The sequence below is a fragment of the Sander lucioperca genome, chromosome 23, assembly GCF_008315115.2.
Source record: "Sander lucioperca isolate FBNREF2018 chromosome 23, SLUC_FBN_1.2, whole genome shotgun sequence".
NCBI lineage: Eukaryota > Metazoa > Chordata > Actinopteri > Perciformes > Percidae > Sander > Sander lucioperca.
The window spans coordinates 10398192-10417244 of NC_050195.1; the positions used below are offsets into that span (position 1 = coordinate 10398192).

Genomic DNA, 19053 nt, shown 5'->3' on the forward strand with positions numbered 1-19053 from the left:
TGGGTATAGCCAGGTGAAAATGTCTTGTTGACATATAACAGAAAAAGACTTAATATTAAGGTCTGAATGGAACCCATTTAGGCCATGAGCATGAATACAGAGAGGCAGGAAGAAGTACTTTAAACCAGCCTTTATTAATTAGCCTATTATTGCAGAGATGGGGTTTGGGGCTGGGTCTGTGGGGTTTCTGGGGGTTCACTTTTTATTTTACCTACCTTTTGTCTTCTGCATTCTCCTTACCCTTGTTCTTCCCTCAGACTCATCCCCCAGAAACAGTCCCACTGACCCAGCCCCAAACTCCATCTCTGCAATAATAATATAATACTATACTATATAATAATAATACTGGTTTAATACACTCATCAATCAATACTGGTTTAAAGCACTTCTTCCTGCCTCTATGTATTAATGCTCATGGGTAGCCTAAATGGGTTCCATTCAGACCTTTACATTAAGTCTTTTACGTCAACAAGACATTTTCACCTGGCTATACCCAATGTTTAGATCTGTTGTGCTATTTATTCAAATTAGCACATACGTAATTTTATTATGATCCGTTTATCCGTTTATTATGAATGCTATAACGTAGCTAATGTTACGGAACGTTATACTTCTTACATGGGAAACTATTTGTACATATTAGCTTTCATTTAACGTTGTTAGTGAAGTTAAAAAGGTGCAGTTACCTCCCATCCTGTAGTTACAGCTGATAAACACACCATTTTCTAAATCTCTGCTAACAGTAACGGCATATAAAAAGAGATGAAAATGCCACCGGACATTAAACTTTACGAACATAAATGGCAAAAGACAACCTAGCTAGCTAGCTAACAGCCTAATGTTAAATGATAGGTTCAGTTAGCTAACGTTAGCTCGGGTTGTATCTACCTAATTACGATAGCAATTTGTACCAGCAGCATTAAAGAGTTAAAGGAGAACTCCGGGCAATTTTTACGTTAATCTTGATCGCTGAAGTATGTGAGTAGCCTACTGTCGATAGCAAAAGACTCACATACTTATAGCGATCAAGATTAACGTAAAAATTGCGAGTTCTCCTCAATGTAGAATGCGGTCTGTTAAGACCGCTGCGAAGTATAACACACCGTTGCCATGAAAAACAGAGCGTTGCTATGGACGCAATTCTGTTCACTCAGGCAATATAATCGCTACACACAGCCTACGACGTAGCTACGGCGGCAGTTCAACGCAAGGCGTTTGTGCAAAACTGTGGAAAAACTGCAGAAAAAGTGTGGGTGTTGAACCCTCTCACCGGAAAAAGTGGGGGTGTTAAAACACCCACATCCCCCACGGGTGCGACGCCCCTGGGAGCCAGGACAGCAAACAGTCAGGATTTCGTTGAGTGATTAGTTCTCCCTCGCTGTGAGGGGGCAGCAAGCAGGTTGGCTGATGCAGAGCGGAGTGGGCGGGTTGGGGTATAGGGTTTGACCATGTCCTGGATGTAAGCTGGGGCTGATCCGTTCATGGCCCTGTATGCAAGTACTAGTGTCTTGAAGTGGATGCGGGCAGCAACTGGTAACCAGTGAAGAAAGCGGAGGAGCGGTGTAGTGTGAGAGAACTTGGGGAGGTTGAAGACAAGCCGAGCTGCTGCGTTCTGAATGAGCTGCAGGGGCTGTATGACACATGCAGGCAGGCCAATCAGCCTCTGCAGCTTGTGAATGAATGTTTCTATTATGCCAAACACAAAAGGCATTCAAATCTCAGAATCTTCAGAGTCTCAGAAAGATTATCCATGATTGTGAAACTACATTTGACCACATTATAACCACTCTGAGCTAGTTTTATAGAGATGTTTCTAAGTAATGACAACACCACTGTTGTTAGATCTACATGAGACAGCCTTCCGTAATCACGCACGCGCCCCCACCCCTCCTTCACACAGTTACTATTAGCCAAGGAGGACACGGAGGATTAAAAAAACCATGATGAGCTTCAGAAAATGTAATTATCTTCACTTGAGTTTCTGCGCTCGAAAGTAGCCGGACGACACAATCTTCTAAACATAGCCATGCTGAGAAATACAGAGAGAGTTGTGTAGAGCTGATAGTCTTAATTAGCTTTGTAGCAACTCATTTGGCAACGGCTTGACGGCAACATTCATTAATATAAAAAAGTTACGCACTAAAGCTTTAATATATTCGGTACCCCTAAAATCGCATATGGCCCCAGCCTGGCGCCTCCATTTGTGTGTTGAACTCTCTGTTTTAGCTACAGAGTGAGACATCTCACTTCTGTACCATCTTTGTTGGGAGTCGCACATGCGCACTAAGTACTGCTAGCCAGTCAGTTGCAGAGTATGAGGGAGTGCCATGCTAGCAGCTAGGCGAGCATTATAACGTGTGTTACAAAGTGACCACGTTTGTCTCTGAAGTAAAGGCTGGACTACAATAGAGCTGTTTGGAGCAGTTTGTGAACAGTGTTTTCTGTTGGAGATGGTAAGTCCCTTTGGGGTGGACTTTGGGCTTTTTCACTTTGTAAACCTATAACGTGCACAAAAAGATATATAATCCAATAAAGGAAAGGGGGAAAGCCAAAAAGCATAATATGAGCACTTTAAAAGGCAAATAACACTTAGTTTGTCTCCTTTGGTCCCTCCGAGCACTGACGCCTGGGAGAGAGGGCCTTTTAAGGACAGCAAACAGGAAGATGAAAGGAGGGGGGGACCGGAACTTAGAGTTCGCAACAATAATACTTTTTGTGTGAATTTGTGATGGTCTGTTCAAGCTAATTCATTCTTTGTTAACAATTTCCTTTCATAGGTTGTTAAATCTCATAAGTGTGTTAGATGTATAATGTTGTTTATCAATTAAGTTCCCCTTGGTGTCTGGGTAGGGTTGTACATGTGGGTATATAAGCCCTTGTGCGTCATTAGGGTTGTTCAAGATGAGCCAGGTCTGCGCAGAATCGATCACGGGCGATCGCTGCCCAATGCATGCCGGTTAGATTTGTGTCTGACTTGATACCGACTTGCTCTGATGTCACGCACAGGTGGGCAGCGATAACCTCACGAGATCAAGGCGGCCGCAGGTTTGAGACGCAGGCAGCGCAGTTGCTTTCCACCGACTGCAAGGCCCAGGCGGACCCAGGGCATGCTGGGAAACGCCTGCCTCTCAGCTGATTTATATTTGTCTGATTTAAAAGGCTTATTGTGTACAGAACACGTGTGGCTGATAGTGACGATTAGAAGTCAGAGAGACTAAATCGGTTCAGATTACGGATCATCTACAGTCTGTTATTTAGTAACATCAGCAACAGATATCGTGCAGAGCATGTTGACAGCTACTCTGTCTTAATAAAAACAACTGGAGACTGTGTTCAAGCTGATATATGGGTCTGATAAGATTTTATTAAATCAGAATCAGACCTAACAGGATGTGTGTGTTTCTGTGACTTCCTGTTCAGCCTGAAGGCTGCTGGAAACAGCTGGGAACTGTCCGACTTGTCACCGCCCCCTGCTGCTGCCGCCTGCTCTCACCGACTTTACAGGCGAGGCGCAGTTCATCTCGTACGAGCCTATTTAGAACTTTTGGTTTGGTTTGGTTAGGTTGCAACATAGTTTATTTAATGCTTAATTGAATTCTTTTCAGTTTAGGCCCTTTCTTTTCTAGTTATTTTGTTAAATTCCCTATGGTTTATTAAGATTAATTTATTTTGCTATTTGCAACCAAAAATTAATTAAATTATTTTTTTTTACACCTTTGTCCTGCCTTTCTTGCTTGGACCCTGACAGATAATGAAGTCTAAATGCATCCTCAGGCAGCAGCATCAGCGTGGATATTAGCCTTAACAAGCATTTGCAGCTTGGGTGGCAGTTCATGGACACGAATCTCATGATACGTTCCTCGAATAGACTAGGACCAACTCTTTAAACTGTCTGATAAATACTTCACAGGCGTTGAAGACGCTTGTGGCGTCGGTGCTACAAAGTAGTACAAATGAGCCAATCGTGAATTCAGTCACTGATCTACATTCGTGTGCAACAAGCACCTTTATTAATCTCCATTTATCTCTTGTCAGTGTGGCTGACTATGTGCAGCTTTTTCAGTAACACCCTGTTTCATGTTCACACTGTCAGACAATCAAGTATTTACCACTGAGAGATGTCCAGAACAACAAGTCTCTGCCAAATAATCATCTCCCTGCCTTTATATCTTCTACTATGGAGAGCAGAGGTTACATCAGTCTCTGAAACACAAACAACTTTTACCTAATTATCAATCTATTGCTGCTGATCCTTTACATAATACACAATACATTATTTATATTTGTAAAGGGAAATACTGTCAGTAATGTACGACACCTTGTTATCACCAAGGATATGGTCATTGATTTTAGGAAAGTATCCCTCCCACCATCTAAGACTTTCATTAAGGAAACTGGAATTGAGTTTGTTGAACAGTACAAGTATCTGGGAACCGATAAAAAGTATTTCGCAAGGCCCGGTCTATATTAGACTGCACAAACCACCCCCTTCACTCTGAGTTCGTAATACTCCCCTCAGGTCGCAGATTTAGAGTACCTCGGTTTTTATCTTTCACTCCTGACTGCATATCAGGTTTCCCATTTGGGATAATAAAGTGACTGAACTGAACACTTCTTTGACAAGTACGCTAGCTAATTAGAGATCCAACACAGAAGTGAAGTAGATATTGTTATGCAACCAATGTAGTTAATGTACTGGGTTGTCATATCCTCTGAAAATGTGTTTTCTTTGACTTCTTTTAAACCACATTAAAACCTGTTATTATCCCTGATGTTGTTCATACAAGTTACAGTAAGCTGTAAATATGGTTCATCTTTTCCCCCTTGTGACTTTGTTTTTTATTTGTGTGACAAGATTTTACACACAGACCAGATTTATCACTGGCATTTCTGTAATCATTTCTACTGACATGCTTTTTTGCAGAACCCAGTGAAATGAATTTCCTCCCTTTTGTATCCCCTTAAAGGAACACGGCGCCTTATTGGGACTTTAGCTTATTCACCATAACCCCCAGAGTTAGATAAGTCCATACATACCCTTCTCATCTCCGTGCGTGTTGTAACTCTGTCTGACGCCCCCACCACTAGCCTGGTTAGCACAGATCCTGGAGGTAACCGGTTCCAACTAGCCTACTGCTCCCAATAAGTGACAAAATAACGCCAACATGTTCCTGTTTACATGTTGTGATATGTATAGTCACAGGGTATACAAATAACAAGGTCACTATGCATTTTACTATCTAGTAATTGTTGACTCTATTACTCCAACTCTGAGCGAACTCTCTGCTCCTCACCACAGGGCCTCAGGTGCTGCTAGCAAATCACTCCGCCCAAGTAGCAGAAGTAGCACTGCTTCGCCTTTCTGAGAATATAGTTCCCAGTTTGTATACGGTTAGAAGACGGCTGTGTGTCATGTGACCTTGTTATTTGTACACGCTGTGACTATACAAATCACAACATGGAAATAGTAACATGTTGGCATTATGTTGTCACTTATTGGGAGCAGTAGGCTAGATGGAGCAGGTTACCTCCAGGATCCGTGCTAGGCTAAGCTAGCGCTGGGTGCCTCAGACAGAGTTACACCACGCGCAGAGATGAGAAGGGTATGTATGGACTTATCTAACTCTGGGGGTTACTGTGAATAAGCTAAAGTCCCAATAAGTCGGCGTGTTCCTTTAAGTAGCTTTCATATTCATCTTATCACACACACATTATCTTATTCCACGCTTGGAGCTCATTGAACTGGGTAAAATATTCAAAAGCGAAACCACGTTTTTTTTTAATGGCTGTGCTATTCTATCATGTGTCCTGTGAATCATTTCACACACACATTTCCCCAAATATCAGCCTACACCAACACTGTCCACTAGAATTTAAAATAGTTATTTTACAATGTTTGGGTGCAAGGCATTAGTTTTCTTTCTCTCTCTCTCTCTCTCTCTCTCTCTCTCTCTCTCTCGCTCTCTCTCTCTCTCTCTCTCTCTCTCTCTCTCACACTCTCTCTCACACTCACGCACAAACACAAGCAGCACACAATGGGGGATAAAGAAAATGCCATTAGAAGATGATTAAATGAATATTATTAATATATATGAGTAACATCACCACATGAACAACTACACAGTAAGTTAATATCTTTTCTGAACTAATCCGGTGCCTTGTACGGTCTTCAAAAGGCTCAGATCTGATAGTAATAAATAGAAAAATATTAATTCCACTAACTATCCCTCATAGGATTTAGAATTAAGGGCAAATAGTTTCAACTCACAATGTGGCAAATATCTGTCAGAAAATTGCTGTTTTCAAAGAGCTACTACGCATGCATTTTCCACATTAATTTAACTAAACAGAAAGGACCTGACTTGGAAGTAAATTCCAGCAATATTTGCCTTTGCTGGGGAAAGCAAGAGCAGAGTCAACATGGTCTAATTTGATGCAAGCGACTGTGCACAAATCCCCAGAAGGCCAGCGTGATAAGGACAGATAGAGCCAATGAGAGCCATTGGTAAAGCAACGGTCAAGGCCACGCGCGAGGGAAACTGAGCTGCAGTGCCCTTTTCACTTTTAAATTAGGTGTAAGGAATGATTCTCTACTAAAACGATCTATTGCATTGAGCTTTTCAGCGAGTATCTGCTGATTCCTTGGCTGTGTGGTATAATGAGTGTGTAAGTGATGCATGGGCATTCAGGCGAGGCTCTGCTGGAGTTGGTGATGCCTCAGCTTCCCTCAAGCTTATTAGAATTCAGCTGAAACCTGCAGTCTGGCTTAAAGATGATACACTCCAGTCTAAAGAGCAGAGAGACCAAGCATTACATCAGTTTCCCACAGCAGAAAAGAGGATGTCGGTGAATTTTGGAAGCCCAAATAAAAGGGTGGAATTTAGTTTTAGAGATTACTCAATGGATAAGAATACAAAGAGCCTTTATGAATGAATTGACAAGAACAGTGTAAGCTAAAACAACCTTATGTGTTCACTCATTTTTCAATTAATGTAGTATTGGTGCATCATGACACAGTGCTCTCAAACAGCATTTCTTGTCAGTATGTCTGGAGAAAAAAAAATACTTTTGACAACAAATTGGCTGGGCTCTCATTTAAAGAAGCACACCTGGAACCTTCATGATCTTAACAAACTTTGTGAGCACAGAAAATAGTGCAGCTGAAAATGTAACTTGGTTTCACTGAGGCTCTCTATGGCATCTATTTGGCATGTCTTTCATTTTCTGTGCAAAGTGCATCATGAATTAGTAAGATAAACTGCTTTTGGATGGATACCTGTTTCTGTTTTAAATAGAACAGATGATATAATATTAAATAGAATAATGTTTATTATTCTTTATTTGGAGCTTGGAGGAATGGCTGCAGAGAATTGCAGTTAACTGGATGTACCTCCAGTTCTATGAGTACATACGTAGCCCTATAAAAGGCTTAGCTATTGGTTTTACTCCTTCAAGGCTCCGCATCTGCACCCTGAGACAGATCTTTCAATCATTGCCCAATGGCTTATAAAACAGCTGTGAACCTGATCTTAGAAACTGAAGCCAAACACCAGCCGTGCAATTAAAGGGCTACACCTCTACTCCTAGAACTGAAATTACATCCAGGTAGCTACTATTTCTGTTTCGGTCAGGCTTCATTATTGGTAAACACTAGAGGCGAAGAACCAAACTCGCAAGTGAAGGTGAAGGATAATAATGAAGGCGGGAGGAGAGAATGGCCTCCTCGTTGGTATGGGAACAGTAGTCTCGCATTGCCAGACCTTCCTCCGCAGCGCTGCAAAGGAGGGTCTAGCTTGTCCACACAGAATTCTGGGATAGAAGAAAAACGTGCTCTGATAAGGAGATAAACGCTTGTCTGGACAGAGAGTTTTTGGTTCAAAATGCCTTTTTAAATGAAAACATCGTAGTGTGGATGTAGCCTCAGTATGTCGGTGCCTTTTTAACACATCAATAACTTTTGACTCTCATTAGAACACAGACTTGTAACTCTGGAAGTGCCCCAGTGCCCATCTTTTCTGCCTAATTTGTTTACACTACAGAAGCCAGAAAGGAGGCTGCTGACATTTGAAGTAAATTATTTGTGACTTTTGCCAGGGGGAAAAAACCCAAAAGTGCAGCATGCGACCGGGGCAGCATAAAGCACACCTGCTGTGCTAGTGAGATTTTGTTCCATTGTGCTCAAGACAAAATACATTTTGAAAATAAAAAGGAAGGGAAAGAAAGTAGATGATATTATATGACTGGGACCTAATGGAGGCTGTCAATCTGTGTTGAAACAGTAGCGAATGCTGAATCACTACTACTTCATATTGGCAAAAGATTTCACATTTCATTTTGCTTAGTGCATTATTCACCATCCACCTTTCACAAGCATTTTCCTGAATGCATAAAATGAATGCTTTTGTCTGCTTGAATGTGTTTCTGTATTATAGCAGAAATGATAAGAAATCTCAGTTTTTTTGCACTTCACCTGTCTAGGCTCAACTTTTTCCTGAACTGGATCCAACCTGTCAACAGTGTAACCGGGACCCAGCAACTCCCTTTCACTCATTTTGGGAATGCCCAAGGATAAGGCAATTTTTCATACATGTGTAATAAGGCCATAGACTCAGAACCACAGTTAGCAATATATGGTGTGGCTGAAAGAGCGCTGGTTCTCCCTCAGTCCCAGACTCGTGCTCTGCAGGGGCGTGGCTAGAAGGGGGGCAGGGGTGGCACAGCCCCCCCTCCCCTCCCCCCCCCACCACCACCACCCCCAAACCCATTGGGCTAGAGTGCTGTCAATCAGTCTCGCTTTGCCAGACCTTCCTGCACAGCGCTGCAGAGGAAGTCTGGCCACACAGCATTCCAGGATGGGAGAAAAATGCGCTCTGGTTTATTGGCATTTCTTTAAACCAATCACAATCATCTTGGGATGCACTAACTGCTGGCTGGGCAACGGTGCAACAGAAAACTCAGATTGGACAGATAGTTTAGCTAGCTATCTGGATTTACCCTGCAGAGATCTGAGGAGCAGTTAACCATAGTCCTCAGAAATCCACTGGAGTTTAGAATTCTAACACAAAGAAAGAGGAAGGTGATGGACATCCGGCGGAATTACCGCCGGCAACTGAACAATCCCGGAAGTGGATATAGACTACTGTCAATCTGACCATTGTGATTTCCATTGGATCAGAGTAGTGTCACTTGGCTGCCTGTTCTGCCAATTTTCCCAGCCCTTGTCACATGACCAATTAATGTTTCCATGGTGACTGCTATCCACAATTTGTTTAAAATGAAATCAAGTGAAATTACTAATGAATATGATGTTCTATTTAGCAGAATTATATTGTGTTGTTTTATCCTATCCAATATTTCCTATGTTTCTTAACATATTTTCTATGCTGCATTCTGATAAATGACTATTATAACAATGTCAATACACAATATCACTTGATGCCTATCTGTGCCTTTTCTAATATGGAGTACTAATTATGGATGTACTGCTACCTTTGTTTTCTTTTCAATATCATAGTGTCATTATCAACATATGCATGGCATACTTTTGCCTGATGGTTATACTTATTTGTCTGTGCTCGCCAGTCTCAGGGGAGGGAGGGATGAATGTTGTGAGATAACTGTTTATGTTTTTCTTGTTTGTTCTGAAGAAACCAATAAAAATAATTCAATGATAATACAATCTAAAAGTCTATAAAGATGCAATTAAATTTGGAATGTGTCTCACTGAAATGTCACACCGAAGCAAAACTAGATGCACGCTCAAATGTTGAAGAAAGTTATTTTCCAGTGTCCTAAATGTTTAGTTTACTTCAATTTAAATTATGCACCACAATCCAATACACTGTAGGTGTTTTTCTAGCACAGAAACTTCTAGGTTCTCACCTCGGGGAAGAAACTGAACTCCATTTCCACTTGCTTATATAAAACTTCATGTGAAAATCCATTGCTGCAGATGTGCTTGTATGCATGCATTTTCTTCAGTGATATTAGAAAAAAATTAATTTGTGTCTTACCATTTCATATAAGTCCAGTTGTTTTTGAGTGTGAGTTGGTTTTCACAGTAAAGTTAAAAGTCTGCACTCCAGAGGAAGGCTGACAAACAGAGCTGTTGCTAAGGCGACAGTATGATTTATTAAAGTTACTTTGCAGCAGTAATTCACATAGGATGCATTGGTCAAGCAAACAGCTTATATCGGCACACATGAATCAAAATCCAGGCAAAGCTTTGACAGAAACTCAGTGACCCGTTTACATCACTTTCCTTGTGTTTTTTATGAGCTTCGAAATGCACTTTGAGTTTAAAAAAGGCATTAATAAATAAATGAGGCAATATTGAAAATAGCACTTGCCAACATACTGATTACATCAGTTTATAAAATACTGTCACAGCGGATAAGGTTGCTCTTTACACCACAGTGCAACATATTTAAGGCAAGGAGAAAAGCAACAAGTTACACAACACATACACAAAAATACATTCAGCAAAATCAGCCTTTTACATACTGTAAACATGATGAAAAAAAGATCTCTGTATGGTCACGTGTGCATGCTGAAAGTTAGAACAACCCACATGTGCACATTTACACCAACAACTACACCAACCACAAATTCACAAGAGCCTTGATTGGAAATCAACAGATGTAGTGGGTCAAAAGTGTACTGACGGTGGTGTCATCAAACTTCAGGTTCAACCCAGGGTTTTGTGTATCATGACAGTGGGTCACTTATTACCGGGTTAAATCACCGTGGTAACTCAGGCTGAACACCTAACCTGGTCGGGAGCAGGTTATGTTGGAGATTAGAGATCAACCGGTGTAAAAGCACCGCCTACTGACCAATCAATACTCGGTAGATAACGGCGTCACCGTTCTTAGAAGATCAGGTGGAGCTCGGTGCGCGGAGAAAGAGAGAGAGAGAGGTGCGCTTATTAAAGTTAAAACATTTAGAGACTGACAACCCCGTTAACATTCCCTGATGGTATCTTTATGAAAGATATAGATGTTGAGCGGAGGAAATTACGTATTTTTGTCAGCTTCTTGAGCCGTTTATTGCCAATGCGCTCAGCAGTTTGTATTATGTTTATTTATTTATTTTTGATTTGCTTCCACGATCGCTTACCACTGCCAGGGTTGCAACTGAAAGAATATAGGCTATGGTTTAGTTTATGGAATGCACAAGTGTAATTATGGTCACATCTTTTTGTGCCTGACTCATGGGGCAGTGATATTGATAAGTCTTGTACTTTACACATTTACAACATCTGCAATTTCTTGCAGATTGTGTAAAATATGCGGCTTTGGTAGACTTGTCCATGGTTGCGATTGGTCATATGGAGCAAACGCCGTCTCTTTTATGTGAACGTGCGCATCGCTGGATTGGGTAACGGAAATAAATCCAGGGCATGTTGATCTTGCTTCGTAGTACAGGCCTTTGGTCTGTTTTAGCTATTCGCTCAGACGTAAATCACGAATTGCAAACATTAAAAGACTTTCTCTTCATCCCTGGGATAAAATAAAATCTTTTCTGCTGCCCTGCTTCAAAGGGGAAATCAGTGGTGAGGGTCAACAAAAACTGCATCCCTGATCAGGTAAGGGTGTAAAGTGCTAAAAACTGGGGATTACACACTGGAGGAAAGGTTCTTGGTCACCCTGAATTGTTTTTCCCATTTGTCTATAGGTGCAGATAAACTAAACTACATCTACACCATCTTTTGTGCCTGAGAAATACACCGACATTTTCCTGCTTTTTCCATTTTAAAGTTAAACTCTAAATCATCTATTTTCTGTCATTTGTTTTCCATACCATTCATACTGAGGGCATGTACGTATTACCCTCATTGCTGTAAACATGTAACCCAGTGATTTTACAACCCACTGCATTTTAGATCCCAGTCAATAGCCTGTGGTTACTACGCTGAGTGGGTTAGACACGGGAAACAGCAGATCAGCAAAGAGTGGAGATGTGGTATGTTTTGTTTGTGCTCTTGTTTTGTGATTTCTAGAAGCATCTAGTTTGATCTCAGTGTTACTTATCCGTTTAGAGCAGCTTGGAAAATCACACATAATCATCATTTCCACAAAGTAGTCCTTTTCAATGTATGTGTACCCTGTGTTAGCTTTCTAACAGTTGTACCTCTAACTTACAAAAATGCCACATTTGTAAAAAAGGTAAACATCCCACTTTTGTTGAGCAGGATACACTGCCTTCATCTCCTTCATGATTGGTACATAATCACAAATCAGTGAGGCGTAATGAAAAAATTACAGATGTACAGATATTTACATTCATTGCAATGCAAAACAACAATAGTATATGACAGGGGTACACATCTTTCTATCTTTGCTTGCAGTGTGCAAAATGATCTCATTTGTTCTGTTATGAGGTGGATTGCACTCTCAAACATGGAGGTAGTCTGTCGAATACTATGTTAATCTCTTTGCTAGATATCTAAAGGACAAGCTGCTGTTGCAACAGCTGTGACATTTAGGTGCCATAATTCATGTAGATACACGAAGATCTTTAAGATAACCATATTATTTTCTTTGACAGTGAACAGCAAGAGAAGTGTGACAGACAAGAGTTCAGAGTGAGAAAGAGAAAGAGAAAAGATTGGTAAATGAACCACAGTTTGAGCATGTGTATTGGTTATATACATGCCGGTAACATTTACTTCAAATTGCACTTTAGAGCGGCGTTTACTACAAAAAAAAAGAGCATTTGTCTACAGAGCTGTACTCTATTTTACAAGGTGTCTGTAAACCTACCTCTTCAGCAACCTGACTCACATAAACAAAGGAGAGCACCCTACCTATCAATCATTAACAGCCGACTGCGAGAACACTGGGCACAACAGAGCCACAGTGATGAGTCCACAGTGATTACTGCTCACAGATCTCAAAGTCCTTGTCAGCCAAGTTACATTTAAATTGCTGATTGCAGCTGTCAGAGTCGAAGCTCTGCTCACACTTAACAGGCGGCTCACACGCACAAGAGAGCGTGCGAGCAGCAGAAAATCTCTTTGAAGGTTTTTCTCATTTCTTGGCTGCGAAAGGCGTAGATGATGGGGTCAATGACGGAGTTGCACATGATAAGGATGAGGTACATGTTGAAGTGGGACATGAAACAGGTGCAGTAGGGGTTCCTGGGGCAGGTGATCATGAGGATGAGGTGGAGGAAAAAGGGTGCCCAGCACACCACGAACACCCCGAGGAGGATGGTGAGGGTGATGGCGCCCTTCATGTTGGCTCGCTGATGGATGGGCGCGTTGCCCGGCAGCGCGGCGATGCGCTTCATGTGCAGACGCGCCAGCAGGAACATGTGGACGTACAGCGAAGCCATGAGCACCAGCATGGTGAAGAACATGGTGATGAGGCAGACGAGCACGGTGGTGCTCTCTGAGTAGATGATGAACAGGATGCCCGACACGATGCAGCACGTCCAGATGCTGCTGATGACCAAAATTGCTCTTCGCACGGTGACGATGTTGTGGTATCGCAGCGCGTAGAAGATGGTGATGTAGCGATCAATGGCGATGGCCAGCAAGCTGCAGATGGACGCTAACAGAGAGCTACAGATCATGGAGTCAAACACATTGTCCATGCTTTTGATCAACGTGACGGGGATGGTCAGGTTGCCTCCGTTGATGAGCGCTATGACGATAGTCTCTGAGGCGTTGGAGACACTGACAAGCATGTCAGCTACAGCGAGGCTACAGATGAAAAAGTACATGGGCGAGTGAAGGTTCTTGTTTTTGACAATAGCAGCAACAACCAGGATGTTCTCCAGCAGGCTGATGATGCCCAGAGTGAGGAAAACCTCTGTGGAAATCAGCAGCTGCTCGTAGCATCCTGCCGACGAGTCCTTCTCCTCCGTTGATAAGTCTTTGTTAAGTGGCAAAATGCCTGAGGTTTGGCTCCTGTTATAGAAGCCTTGGATTAATCCATGGTGATCTGTGGTGTTCATAATGTCCCCTTTAAATTCCCTGTCTTCTTGGGTTAAGTCTTCTTTTCCCCGTTGTTATGGGTCCATCTGGATTTTCAATGTTAAAAATGTTAATATGTGCGCTCGTCAGTCATCCTTGTCATCGGGAGGATAACCTCGGGACCCTTGAAGGGGATCGGAAAAAAAATCTTCCTTCGACAATTATCTTCAAGCATCTGCTGCTGTTGTTACTCTCGGCCAAAAACAATTCCAGCGCTCTCCTCCCTTCTCTCCACTCAGAGTGAGAAAGATTTAGTGGAAAGTGAAGCAGAAAGGTGTGTGCAGGAAGGCGCATGTGGGAGACTGATTAACAGTGAACAGGAACATGAGGCAGAGAGATCAGAGCGTAGCAGCTCGCTGTGCGAGTGCAGGCAGATCATCACTTAGTAAGCTACTGTGGTCTTCCCTCCCTCTTATACCAGATGCGCACACTCACACACACACACATACCCCTGGATGTTTTTTGTCCTATCCACTCGCTGATAAGGTGGGAGGAGTAGCACAGTTTGGCTTGAAAAATGAATGAGCAAATTTAAAAATGAATGGATTTAAGAAACTTGGTTTCAATGAGTTACAGGGTTTTAACACACTTAAAAAAAAACTTTCTAACCAACAGTGAAAACATCCAAAAAATTGAATGATGAACTACAGATTGGTCGAGGTCTTTTTGAAGGAGGTATTACTGCTATTATATTAATGTTTTGCTAATGTTTATTGTGGAACATTAGAAAATGTAAATATTCTGGTGTGATGACAGTGTCGTAGTCAAGACCACATTAGTCTATATCCACGACGTTCCACTTCTGGGATTGCTCCGTTGCCGCCGAAAATTCTGCAGTATGTCCTTCTTTTCGGCCAAATGTCCGTTACATTCCGCTTTCTTTGTGTTGTAATTTTAAACTCTGGTGGATTTCTGAGGACTATGGTTAACTGCTCCTCAGATCTCTGCAGGGTAAATCCAGACAGCCACGTAGCTAAACTATCTGTCCAATCTGAGTTTTCTGTTGCACGACATAAATAACTTTTGAACGTACACACGTTCCACCAAAACAGGTTCCTCCCCGAGGCTATTTTGCAGCGGCACCGTGGCTCCGTGCAGCGAATAGCGTTGCCCAAGACAATTGTGATTGGTTTAAAGAAATGCCAATAAACCAGAGCATGTTTTTCTCCCATCCCGGAATGCTGTTTGGACTAGCCAGACCCTCCTACACAGCGCTGTGGAGGAAGGTCTGGCAATGCATGACTATAATGACACATAAAATCAGACAATGCACAGGCAATTTAGCGATACCTAAATTCTTTAAATAAAATCCTGAATCCTCTTTATCCGAGACCGAGTAATATTATAAGCTCCTAACCAAGAAATCATTGAATGAATTTTAGACCCTTTCCCTTTGTTTTGGCACGACACATTGACAATATCAAACATTATTCTGTTTTAGTTTATTATTTCATATTAATACTTAGCCCTAATCAACGACCTGTAATACAAGTTGCTCTCTCAAGAGAACATAATTCATATCGGATGTCAGTCATGATGCAGACGGATAACCTTCAGAGAAAGGACAGTCCCCCTAATAGGAATAATGCATTTTAGTATACAGACCAAACATGAATTAATTTTTGGAAGGCAGGGCAGCACTTTTAGTACTGTCACTGCTGTAGCTGTCTTTTTGTATATTTAGTAATTAGGAGGTAATTATTAGAATAAAAGCTAATTGCCTTCATAATTAAGTATCACTTATGCAATTATGTAGTAATTATTTCCACAAAAGCTACGTTCCTGGAGTGAATACAAAGTATTTGTAATAAGTAATTATCTACTCATCATATTTGGTATTATTTGTGGTGGGAGTAGCTCAGTCCGTAGGGCTTTGGGTTGGGAACCAAAGGGTCGCTGATTCAAGTCCCCATATGGACCAAAGTAGGGAGTATGGATTGGTAGCTGGAGAGATGCCAGTTCACCTCCTGGGCACTACCAAGATGCTCTTGAGCAAGTCCCCACCCCCACCCCCCAACCGCTCAGGGTGGTGGTCCAGCACTGCCAGCCCACTCACTCTGACATATCTTCATTTTTGCATGAATAGGTCCTGTGCATGTGTGTGTGTTAATTTCAGGCCTGTGTGTAGTAATTTCTAACAGAGTGTAAATTGTAATTTCCCCACTGGGGATCACTAAAAATAATAAATTAAAATTAAATTAAAAATATTGGAGCTTTGAAATGATTATATACACAAAAAACTCCTGCTCCAACATGTCTCCTGTAGTATATTACCCCTTCTCTACTAGTATGCTCACTAAGCTCCAAACACACACAAATATACTTGCATACATATCTTTGTTAATCACCTAGCAACAAAATGAATGACAGAACAGAGAAGGGAGAGAAGTGGAATATTATAGATTATAGAGCATTTGGACATTTGATTAAAAACTTTATTTAGGACTCGATAGGCGATCGCATGGGAGATTTTTTGTCTTACTTTACGGAACAAATGAAACCACGATCTTTTCCTAAACTTAACTAAATCGTTTTTTTGCCTAAACCTTACCAAATTGCGACTGTTTGAAAATGTTAACGCCGTTTTTAAAACTGGTTTACATACGGAAAACACTGTGGGTCGTATTTCCTGCCACTTCCAGTGGCGCTAATTCATGTAACGCTCCTGTGGGTCGTATTAGAGGGTAGGAATAAACAACCTATATTGTCATAAGGTTTAAAGGACTTGTTGTATGCATGGGCATATATTTCATCAAACAATTGGGGGGACAATACAAGGAAATATCACATAATAAGGTCCCATGGCATGAAAATGTCACTTTATGAGGTTTTTTAACATTAATATGAGTTCCCCCAGCCTGCCTATGGTCCCCCAGTGGCTAGAAATGGTGATAGGTGTAAACCGAGCCCTGGGTATCCTGCTCTGCCTTTGAGAAAATGAAAGGTCAGGTGGGCCAATGGGCTGTAATTTTCCCTATATGACGTCATAATGGGGAAAGGTTGCCTCCCCTTTCTCTGCTTTGCCCGCCCAGAGAATTTGGCCCGCCCATGAGAAAGAGGCTTGCAAAGGAGCGAAGCATGTCAGTTGGTCAAGGCCACGACCCCACCCTCCACCTTGCCCCCCCTCTCTCCTCCTCAATAGAGTTTAAAGCTACAGACAGAAATGGCACATCCTAAGTAAAGCTCATTGTGGGACTGGCACTGTGGGGGGCACAGATAATACAGCCAAAATTGTAAGTAGACTGGCAAGGCTATTCTTTTCACTTTAAACATTGGATCATACAGATGATGCAAGCAAGCTAACTAACTAGCCAGTCAGCCAGCCAGCCGGCCGGCCACTGAATTAGCAAATTTTAACAACTTAATGTTTGCCAACCCTCAGATGGGGTAGGTCTTGAACCCCCGACACACCCGCGATTACCGCCTATGGTTGTATGTTAAATAATGTAGCAAACACACCTATCCCAAACCATAATGTTTTCCTAAACCTGACAAAGTAGTTTCAGGGCCTAAGCCAATAACTGCGGCCGTTTTACAACGTGAACCACGAGTTTAAAACTGTGACTGTTGCGTTTAGGTATGAGGAGGTGTTGATCTGCTGCCACCACTACGGGTGTAATTTAAAAAAATGTGGGTTGTGTGGATTAGAGGACAGCTGAACATTTGCAGTCTCTGCCACCCTCGAAAACACATTTAAAAGCACATCAGAAGGTATTAGACCTTGTATTCATTGGATTAAAAGTGGATGGAATAACCAGAACTACAAACTATTAAGAAGTAAACAGCCATTAGCCATTCATACAACTCTCTTGTAACAGTGTCGGGCCAGTCATTCATGTAAAAGTGCCTTAATTTTAAAACCTTAAAAGATTGAAGTACCTGTTTTGAGAGATACTGAGTAGGGTTGTCTCATCTCCCATGGTTACATTTTCAAATTTTAAGGTCTGAGCAAGATTAAAGATTTTTTATTACATAAAAACTTCAGTGCCACTTATGTGTGTTCATAAGAACTGCACACTAATGAACTGCTCCTGCTTCGTCACATCTGAAGAATCTAATCAGCCTAATGCATAAAGCATGAGATACTCTATGGGCACACAAAGGAACCCACAGTCAAGGCTGTTTCTCCTCCTGAAGAAATGCCTTTTGAAAGCTGTTACCATGGTAAACGTGTAGAGCAAGTAGGTGGATAAAAAATAATATCGTCAAATCTAACACACAAATGTCCCCTAAAAGCTTCTAGTCTATAATGTCTACGTAGATACCTTTGCTATTTTGAAACAACAATTTTCTTTCATTTAGGGACTGTCCGTTTTTTATTTAAGGGGCTACTGGAGGAGTTTTGGGATCTTTAGTCAAAATAGACTTGACCTAACCTGACTCCGCCAGATGGATTGCTTCGCATTTGCTCGGCATATCCATCTGGGAACTTTCCGTTGGAGAACTTTTGGGAAGGGGCGAAAATACTGGTTAGCTGATTGGATAAACCATCTGTCTATCACCACCTATGTTGGTGATAGATGGGCCAAATCAACCAATCACATCAACGATATATATCATAAAAGGGCTTGAACGCTATAGAATTTAAGGAATGTATGTTTTTAGTTTTGCATTTAAAATGTGCAGTAGGCCAGGAGCTTGAAACTTAAATCCGCTTTTGTCTATAAAGTGTGCGGAGACTCTTTGGTTGGTATGCACAGCAAATGAGTTGAAGTTAACATTTCTCTGGAGAAAGGAGAGCTGCATATTTCTTTCATAAAGAAATAGACACATTAAATGTTTAAATCACACAATAAAAAAGCAACATGATACAATATAAATGTATTATGTTTGGGGACAATATAGCCACCACATGGTATTACATTAAACTAGTTTATAAAAATGTAAATTTTGTGTGACGACTGAAGAACAGTCAAAGGATACCTGCACAGACATCTCAGTTTGGCCTTTGGTTTACATGGAACTACATAATAGCTTGGGTCCAAAACTACAATGTAACAGTATAACAGCATGATTGACCTTTTCCATGTCTGTGGAAAGTAAAAAAAGAAAAGATTAAAGGAATAGGGCTG

The 19053-nt window shown here is 41.5% G+C and overlaps 1 protein-coding gene and 1 long non-coding RNA gene across 2 annotated transcripts; both read right to left on the bottom strand.

Moving 5' to 3' along the window:
• Positions 1 to 5424: 5424 nt before the first annotated feature.
• Positions 5425 to 16304, bottom strand: LOC118494394. Its single transcript, XR_004896527.1, has 3 exons — positions 16293 to 16304; positions 9138 to 9147; positions 5425 to 5683 (listed from the first exon to the last, which is right to left on the bottom strand). It is a non-coding gene; the product is annotated as an uncharacterized LOC118494394 (long non-coding RNA).
• mc4r (melanocortin 4 receptor) lies at positions 11284 to 14218 on the bottom strand. Its single transcript, XM_031285306.2, has one exon. It carries the CDS (start codon positions 13960 to 13962, stop codon positions 12979 to 12981), a length of 984 nt encoding a protein of 327 aa, XP_031141166.1. The 5' UTR covers positions 13963 to 14218; the 3' UTR covers positions 11284 to 12978.
• Positions 16305 to 19053: the final 2749 nt, after the last annotated feature.

Bases quoted from the DNA above. Each gene is read 5' to 3' on its own strand.
- mc4r (XM_031285306.2), bottom strand. From the start codon at position 13,962: ATGAACACCACAGATCACCATGGATTAATCCAAGGCTTCTATAACAGG.